The sequence below is a fragment of the Cannabis sativa genome, chromosome X (genome assembly GCF_029168945.1).
Source record: "Cannabis sativa cultivar Pink pepper isolate KNU-18-1 chromosome X, ASM2916894v1, whole genome shotgun sequence".
Classification (NCBI taxonomy): Eukaryota; Viridiplantae; Streptophyta; class Magnoliopsida; order Rosales; family Cannabaceae; genus Cannabis; species Cannabis sativa.
In genome coordinates this window covers 11,357,908-11,367,987 of record NC_083610.1, presented here as the reverse complement: position 1 = coordinate 11,367,987, position 10,080 = coordinate 11,357,908, and the positions used below count along the sequence as shown (strand labels likewise).

General features: G+C 27.8%; 1 protein-coding gene across 1 annotated transcript; it reads right to left on the bottom strand.

The window, feature by feature from the left end:
* Positions 1-238: 238 nt before the first annotated feature.
* LOC115705859 (phytosulfokines) lies at positions 239-1,229 on the bottom strand. The gene is made up of 2 exons (XM_030633308.2): positions 934-1,229; positions 239-850 (listed from the first exon to the last, which is right to left on the bottom strand). Exons 1-2 carry the CDS (start codon positions 1,081-1,083, stop codon positions 722-724), a joined length of 279 nt encoding a protein of 92 aa, XP_030489168.1. The 5' UTR covers positions 1,084-1,229; the 3' UTR covers positions 239-721.
* Between the last annotated feature and the right edge of the window lie 8,851 nt (positions 1,230-10,080).

The following is a 10,080-nucleotide window of genomic DNA, read 5'->3' as shown; positions in this document are numbered from 1 at the left end:
AGATAACATAAAAGTACAATACAATTGACCGATTTGAATTCATTCAAATATATGAAACTGATCTGATCAGAAACTGGTTTGACAAAGTTATTATTTATATATGTTTGATTTTTACAGATCTCTAGAGCTTCATTATATATTTTGTGTGCTGGCCTTTCACTCATTTCGGGCATATAATACAATAATAACAATAATGATACTTCAAATTGTTGACTTTTCAGCCTATATATTCATATTATTACTAGTAATAAACCATTTATTCATTTCATATTATAAATAAAGTTCGCCTAAGAAAGAAAAAGAATTACAAAAGGGTACAACCAGACCCGTCTTTCTATATATATATATATTTAATACAATAAATTGAAACACTCCAAAATTATCAAAAACCCAGAAATTTTACAAAAGCCGATTTTTTTTAAAAAAAAAAAACTATTTATAAAACAAATAGAAATTTCTTTATCCAAATTACAGGTCATCTCCATGTTTCATTACTTAAAATTTCACAAATTATTCTTTAATTATGTAAAAATTTAAATTTAAATAAATAAATAATTTATCAGATTTTGAGTGGTAAAACTGAGAAAATATGTAATTTGGAGACATTTAGCTAGATATATAGTTCCAGCAAAGAAAGAAAAAGAAAAAAGATTTAGCTTATGTAGAATAACAATTAATATATATCTATATTGATATACAATAGTTGATAAATTTATATAATCTAGGGATTTTGCTTCTGTGTGTAGATATAATCAGTATGAGCTGCAAGTGTTCTTCTCATTAAGCACTCTTCTTCCTCAACTCCCTCACAACTAATTTCCTCCTCATGCTCTGCTTCATTATTAATGACCTATATAACCCAATAATAATTAAAAACCCTTTAATAATCAGAAAATGAAAAACAGAGATATAGATATAGAGCTTAATTATTACCTTATGGCCAAGATGTTTAGTGGGAATAAGAGTAGTATCAGAGTTGGAAATGAAAGCTGATAATGGAGCAGGCCTAGCCAAACAGGTATTAACTGTGAATAAGAGAAGAAGACTCAACAAAAAAAGAGTTGTTACCACCTTCGACGACATTATTATCTTCTTTATTTTCACTAGATGTGATTATTATTCGTATATATATATATATATAAAGCCAGATCAATCGATCCAATAATGGAAGTAGTACAGTGGCTTAGCTAGCCTATATAGTTTGATGGTTTTGCGATATGTTCAACTGTGTACAACTTATGGAATTTATATATAGGAGTCTGAAAAAGATTCTACAAGGGTATATTTGGAATTGTACATTCATAAACCAAGAAAGAAAGATTGATATAAGATTCTTACCTATAAAGTGAAATTTATACATATTGCTTTAATAAAATTAATTAAAGCATACGTTGTAAATTAGCTACGCATGCAATTTATCTAAATTGATATAGATATATAGGAGAAATATATAGTCGTACGTTGACCGTTATTAGGAATGAATTCTAGAAGAATTGTTGATATATACTAATTATATATAATTGTACAGAAATGAAAATTGGAACAATTGGTTTTGGTCATAAGTATTTAAATGCTAATATATATTTGTGTGTGTGAAAACGCAAACTAACTAGTTTGGTGTACTGTCCTTGATTTTATTTTAATTAATTAGGATAATTATATATATATGTTACAAGAGGAAGACGTCAGGAATTGTAGTGAGGGCAATGTATAATTTCCTTTTATTTTTTGAATTTCAGGGAAGGTTTTTAAAAGTCTCCCCCCATATAGTGTTAGAATAATCATGATCGATTAAACTGATATTAAAAGATACTAAAAATAAAATAAAAGTGCGATTCAATCTTTTATTAATATGTACTTTTAAATTTAAACTATTATAGGTCATCTAATATCTAAAAGTATATAATAATATATAGGGATGTTCGCATATTAGTGTTATATTATGTTGGTATAATATAAGATAGTTTAAATATTAAAATGATAGATGTTATATATTAATATGAGATTATTAATGTATATAATGTATATTTAACATTCACATAAATTGTAATATATGGTGGAGTTACTTGCATATTGTAACCTTCACAATTATCACCAACATTAAGTATGTAAAAAGGTCTTAACACACTTTAATTTAAATTCTTAATGCTATAGAAGTTATTGTGTGTACATGAGTTACATAACATCAAAGGGAGTTATGAGTTTGAATTTTAAAATATGTGATCTTAAACACTATAAATAGAGGTTTTTAGTGCACTTGCAAAGATACAATTTTGTGAGTTTCTATCAAAGAGAGCACCTTGTTAGAAACTATAAGCTTGATAAATTCAGAAAGCTATTTCTATTTCTTTCTTCCCTAAGTGCTTGTGGTAGGGAGAAATAAGCTTTTGGACAAATGTGTAAAACCTTGTTCAAGTTTTGTGATTCTCCTACTTGACACTTGGTGTTATTGGTGTTGAGATTGTTCTCACATCTATATATATACTTCTATTTATATTGTATTTTTATAATCTTCTCTTCATATATTCTTTTCTATATTTATGTGTATATTTTGTCTAGAGTTGTAACATTATTTTATCAATATTATTGTTCTTGTATTTTTTTATTTTGAGTTGTATTTTGACATTGGTCTTTCTATTGAAGCACCTATAAATTTCCAACAATCAAAAGCTTATCCTTCATACCTAGCTTAATGGAAGTTGAGACTATCAAAATGATGAATCAAGACCTAGTGAGGTTGGATAGGTTTGATGGATCCAATTTTACTAGGTGGCAAGACAAAGTGAGGTTTCTCTTGACCACACTCAAGATAACATATATTCTTAAGTCTACTGTGGAGCCTCTACCTGCTCAATTCGAGAAAGACACTCCCGAGATGGTGGAGAAGAGAAGGAAGAGAGAGGAGGACAATCTCCTATGTAGTGGTCATATTCTAAATGCCTTGTCTGATAGGCTATATGATCTCTAATACTAAATCCGCGAAGGAGATTTGAAATGCTTTGGAAGCAAAATACAAGGCGGAGGAAGAATGTACAAGAAAATTTTTAATTTCACAATATTTTGATTTTTTTTTTAGTGATGCTAAAGATCTTCTTCCTCAAATCCATGAGTTACAAATCATTGTGAACAAGTTAAAGATTCTCAATATTGAGCTTCCCAAGGCATTTCAAGTTGGTGCGATTGTGGCAAAGTTGCCACAACTTGGAAGGGCTATAGGAAAAGAATCCTCCATAAAAATGAGGATTATTTGTTGGAAGAGATCCAAAAACATATATGAATCGAAGAAGAATCTAGATTGAGAAATAAGATAAATGTGAAAGAACCTAAAGATGAGGTTAATTTCTAAGACCAATGCGGTCTCAAACAAGCATCACAAAGGCAACAACAATAATAAAAGTGGTGGAAAATATTTGGGTCCAAAAAAAGACAATAGCCAATTCAAAGAAGTTAGAGGCCATATTGTTTTGTGTGTGGAAAATCTGGGTACTACGCAAGAGATTGTAGGCATCGTAAGGATCTAATGAAAAATGAAATTAATACCATAGATGATGAGGAAGTGATTATGGAATAATCATGCTTAATTATGTTGTTTTGTGAGATGATTGTCTATGTATTGACATGTTTAACTAATGCTTGCGAGGCTATAAATAAATAAAGTTCATTTCATTACTTTATGTGTTTGGTATATCATTTTGAGAATGACAATTTTGTGTACAACAAATTTACAAATAATTCTATTAGTTTGAGTATATTGCATGTTAATATATACGTGAGATATATAATATATAGCATGTATATATTATATATGTTGAGCATGTGATACGTGATATATATTTGTGATAAGAATATTTATTTATGAAATGTATATATAATCTATATATCATAAAATGCATATAATAAATATGTATAATCTAGATGATATAGATTATGATATATTGATATGTATATTAAAGTGTACATGTGAACATTTCTAATAGTAACAACTAATGTTTATAAATATTTTTTTATTTTTTTTATAAAAAAATAAATAAAATTGAATTACAAATAATTTATTAATTATTTTTATTTAATTTTAAATTAATCACATTCCTTCCTTTAATAATGATCCAACAACTAAAAATAAATATAACTATCGTAGTTATATGATGATGTAACCATTCAAACCCCTCTAAATATATATTATACATTATATATATATTTACGAACATGTCCTAATAGATAGAGATTGGAATTGTTTTCCCATATATGGTTATACATGTCTAGTTAAACAAATTGTCACTCATTACATCATATGTATATATGTCATGATAATCTGATTTGGGCCAATGTTCATCTAGATGCATGGGAATTAATTAGTAGGGTTTAAGGAAATTGCTTAGAAATAGCGTAGTCTTTAGCTATGCCAACGCATAAATTTGATCTTCAATGACAATGTCAATGACTATTAAAAATCGATATAATTATGAAAAATGTAATTATCAAATAATAAAAAAGGGTTGACTTTTTACCGCTCTATGATGTCCACCTAAAATGTTTGAATAGTATCTAGTTTTAGTGAGAAAACAAGTTGTTCATCCGTACATGAGCTTAAAAATGAAATGATGTATAGTTATAAACCAAAATATGGTAATATTCTTAGTATTCTGACGACACAAACATAAAACTTCATGACTCGATCCATCTTACAAGAAAATAACAAGTTTTATTAAATATTTTATTTCAGTAATTTTTAAATGATTTTTTTTTTTCAACATTATGAACTTATTCCTTATATTGATTTCAAATATAAATGGTTGCCCTCTAGAAAATTACATGGTTATGAATTCTTCTGTCTTCTATTCCAACATGAAAATGTAATAATAATTTCTCTCTCTCCCTCTTCTTCTTTCTTTCTCTCTCTATTTTTTTTCTGAAAAAGAATAATTTAAGGTTGGACAAAGAAAAAAAATAACCGTCCACACTGCATAAAATATGTGATTTGAAACGTTCGTAGTGGAGTTGTAATTTAAATTTTTGTCAAACCACACGGTATGATTTGTGATTAGTGGTTTTGCATTAATAATTACTATTCAAACCGTACCATACTAATTATTTATTTTTTATTAGAAAATTCATTTAGATATTAAAAAATTATATTAAATGTTCAATTTGTAAAAACTAAGAGCTTATTTGGTTGTGTTTTTCAGTTTTCAGTTTTTATAATTGTGTTTTTAAAAGTGAGAATAAAAAACAGTTTTTTGTCATTTTAAAAATTTAATGGTGTTTTGCACAAAATTTTTAAAAACTATTTTTAAATTTTTTCTTACGAAAAAAAAAATCAATATTTTAGCACCATACCATGACATTAACCCATCTGGGTCTAGGTTCGGGTATGGTTTCGGGTCTAGGATCCGAGTATGTTAGCAAAATATAAAATATAATATGTTAGACAAAAAAAATTATTTTTGAAAATTGAAAACAAAATTTTGATGTTTTCTGTTTTCTAATTTTTTAAAACTCGATTTTTAAAAAGCAGTTTTTAAAATTTTTTGCCAAACGACTCTTAAATTTTACGGGAACAAACTTGAGTATATTTTGTTTTTATCAAAAAATGTAGATTTGTTTAAGTAAACATAATATATTTTTTAGTTTAATTTATAACCTTTTCTAAAACTTATTTTATACTTTTATTGAATTTTTAATTATTTTTCTTTATTTGTTAAGATATGAGTTTAAAAATATAGATAAGTTTGATTTTTTCTTCAAAAAATCTTAGTTTATTTAAATTATTTATTACATTCTCAATAATTTTGGTTTGAATTTTTAAGATACGTGTTGATAAATAAAATAAAGTTTGAAAATATTTATTTTTAGGTAAAATTAATATTTTTTTAATAAATTTAATATTTTTATCTGATTCTTTAAAAAAATCTATTGTTTTTTTTTTTTTTCAATTAATAGAATATTATAAATGCTTTTTAAAAAAATAGAATATTATAATTTTTAAAATTAGTTTTTTTTTTAATAAAAGGGGGCTAAATTTTGTATTAGTTAAAGTTAAAGGAAAAATGTTAATTTTTAACGGAGAAATTTTAACAAACCGTATATTTTAAGGGACAAAATCAAATATATGTATACATAACTTATATTTTAAGGGACATAATTATACAAAATTAAGTAGTGCCGAAAATTTAAGAGACGAAAATACTAATTATTTATAATTATTTCACGTCTTTAAAGATTTACGTATATTTATACATATAATAATTGATATATTCAGTAAGATTTGAAATTTTGAACATTAATTTTTATTTTATGTGCTAAAAATTGTGAGTGTATTCATTTGAACTTTATTATATTTTTATTAGATGTGTTGTTAAAACTTCAATAAGATATTATATTTTTATTGTGTTGTGAAAATTTTGTATTATTATTTGTTTATTTAGTGATAATGTAAACATCCCACACCACACCACCTTTTTGCGTTTGATTTCTACGGTTTTGAGGTTTTATGGTGTGGTTACGATTTGAGAAATTATAAAAATTGCATGTCAAGATTGGTTTGAGAAAATAGTCATAACCTATATTTCTCGCACAGCAAACACCCCTAATGTTGATGTTGATAAATGATTTTTGTAGACTATGTTATGTCTAGAAAATCAAAGTTTAAGGTGGAGTGAAATTATATATGAATGGACTAAAATATGTTAAGTGAGTTGGAGAAAGTTAATGGAGAAGAAGAATTACGAATTTCTATTACTCTCAAAATGCCTTGGTTATAAAAATTTTCCAACCTAGCTCCTTCACATTTTGAAAAATGGGGTACTTATAGGTGAGTGCTATTGGCTCTGATTTACAAGATGATGCCCTAGTGGTCCCAAGACGATAGGAAAGACGCCGTATTCTTACAAGTGACAGGTTGAAAAAGGTGGTCTTGTGCAAAGTAGTGGTTGTCGGGTGTCAGATGGTCCCAAAGTGTAGGGATAGTTGTTGCAGTGTACCTCTTGTCAGGACGTCAAGGCGTGTAAGTGAGACGCCTCCACTACTCGTTCTCTCTTGCAGTCAGGCCTTGTAAGTGGTGTGGTCATACCTTGATAAATACTTGATCACGTGCATGCCTTGTCCTTTTATTCCTCGTTTAATGGTTTCTTTCCCAATACTTAGGAAAATTTTACTAAGCGTTGGCTTGGACCGAGATGCTCTTTAGGTAAGGGGTCAAGATGGTCTTAATAAATAAAATAATTAATAAACTTAAAGAACATAATGAAAGAAAAACCAATTATTCCCAAGATCATTATATTAACGATTTCAATCTCAATTGTTTGATTTTAATTGTCTCTCATTTTTTAGTGGGTGTCTCTATCAATGGAAACAAATTAGTTTTTTTTGGCTTCTTTATATTTAATTGGTTGATAATTTTTTTTGATCTTCATTATAATTTTGGTCATATATATTCAATAAAAACTATATATACCTGGTAGAACATCCCTAAATGAAATTTTGGGAACTAATTAAGACCCCAAGACAATATAACTACAGGCAGACAACATTGCTAAATGAAAGAAGTAGCAATTTTAAACCCATCAATGCAGCAATAGCAATTTTTAAGTTTGTATTTTTAATGTATTTCTAGTTCTTGTTGGTTCTTAGAACAGTTTTTTTGATAGATGTCAAATTGTTGTCTTTTGAATTATTATTTAATTGGATGAATTGGTGTTTCTTTTGAATAGTCACAATTACTAATTAACAATGTCAATTTTAAACTGTTAAAATAAACAGAAAATACCCACAACAAAGATCTGTTAAACACAACAAATTCCATCCATTAGGCATTTATTATATATTATATTTTTTGAGTTACATTGTATTTTGTGTATTTTAGATACAAGACCAAATATAGCATTAGTTAACATTTTTAGTGCCAATGTTGATCAATTTACACCTTTACATTATTGCACCCAAATATCATGCATGCTCAAATCATAAGCTTCTCGACATCAAAGTCAACTAGAGTTCTTAAGTCACATCATGATGCCCTTTTTTACTACTTTAATAATGCAAATTATGTAACTATACATATGTATTATTGCTAATATAATTACATTTGTTTTCGTTTTATCCTGCCACAAACAAAGCCAGGACAGCTCAAGAGTGGCAAGGAAATAACAAGGCAACACAATAATTTGTTTAAGTTGCCAGCATAAATAATTAAATTTAATTTTTATTTAAAAATAAATACATAAATTTAATTTTTAACAGTAATAATACTTAATTTATATTTTCAAACTTAATTTATATTATTCTAGACTTAGTCAATAACCATCTCACAGAGTTTAAGGAGTATGATTGACGAGGTTTTCATTTGGGATTGAGCCTTACGAACCCAGTGGCAAACCAAGCTACTCGATAGATGCCATCCTTTGCCCTAACGACAGATGCTTCGGTGATTCTGGGGAGGGGCTTTGTTGGTTTGGGGGGAGTGATACGGGATGCATTGGGTGTGATTTGGGTGGCGCACTGGTCATCATTAGGTGTGTTAGGTGATTTCTCTGCTAATGTGGATGATCTACTTGCCAATCGGCTGGGCTTGACTCTTGTGCATCAACATGGTTTTAATATCTCTAGTGTTAATAGTGATTCTATTGTAGTAATTGGTTGGATTAATAAGCTCACTACAAGAAATGTAACATTTGCTAGCATATTTTTGTGCTGGCAAAAGTTGGTATTGCACTAGTGAAATAGAATTTACTTGTGATGTGTTGGCAAAAGAGAGTTGGCAAATCAATGTTGGTATTAGAACTTTTGTCAGCATAAAATGAAAAGCGCTGGCAAAAATAACTTTTCCCAACGCGTAAATGCGCTGGTAAAAGTTAGATTTTAGCCACTGCAAATGTATGCTGGTAAACTTTGACCTCTTTACAGTGAAATGTGCTGGTAAAGATGACATTTCTTGTAGTGGCTTTACATTAATTTTAGTTTGCAGTCTATTTTATTAGATGTCTATTCTTTATTAGCTGTTATTGTTGGTGGATCTTGCAGTGCCATTCTGCGATTAGCGAATGGTGTTGCTCATACACTGACAACCTCTATTATTAATTTAGGAGATTGTATTTGGACAGATGTTTGTCCTCGATTTTTGAGTTCTTCTGTAACAGTGGACTTTTATTAATGAATTTTGCATTTATTTCAAAAAAATAAAATAAAACTTTTTTAGGTACTTGGGCATTTAGAATCAAGTCAATGACAATGTGATAGTTTATGATTGATTCAAGTTATTAAATTTTTATTTTTTTTTATTTAAAAATTAATTTTAGTATACCAATAAAAAATAAGACGTGGATAATGTTTGGATACTTAAGAGTTAGGTATCTATAAAAATTCTAACTGAAAGTTAAATTTAAATATTTATCTCTTATTTGTTTTACTTCTAAAAACTTGTTTAACATATTTATTTACTTTATATTTTTAGACCAAAGTGCTATACTAATTAGTGCAAATTAAACAATTTTTTCAACATAACAACTTATAAAAGCTAAAACAGACATGAATAATAAGTTGCATCAAATAGGGCGAACATAATTGTTATGCACCACTCACCATTCATGATGCGGTTCAACATGATTTCAAAAACGTACATCACAAAGCCAATGGAAGATACCTTGTATTATTAATGTCACTCATATCTCTGCGATTTACATTAAATATTAATATATCTTGTATGTTTCATACAATAGTGTGAAAAAAGAAAAATAAAAAAGTAAAAAGGGAGCCTGACTGATTATTTCAACGTTTCTTTTAAATGAGTGAGTGTAGGGAAAAAGTCAAAGGCCATACAAATAAGGATTATATATATATATAGGGCAGGCCATTAAAAGTATGGTGTTCAATGGTGGGGTTGGATTGGGTGAGCTTTAACAGTCGAAAGAGAAAGAAAAAAAAAAAGATAAGAAAAAGGTAAAAGACTCGAATAGCGTGACAATCTGTAATGAAAATGCTTCAGATCTCTTCTTTTCTAACATTATTTGATAAAGCCTCTTTGATTTGTTCTTCTTTCTACCTTTCATGGCTTTTTCTTTAGTCATACAAATATATATATTTATA

What these genes read in the sequence shown, in the direction of transcription:
- LOC115705859 (XM_030633308.2), bottom strand. Translation starts at nt 1,083, where the DNA reads ATGTCGTCGAAGGTGGTAACAACTCTTTTTTTGTTGAGTCTTCTTCTC. An exon ending in CTAAACATCTTGGCCATAAG is followed by an intron (nt 851 to 933) that starts GTAATAATTAAG and finishes TGGGTTATATAG; the next exon opens with GTCATTAATAATGAAGCAGA.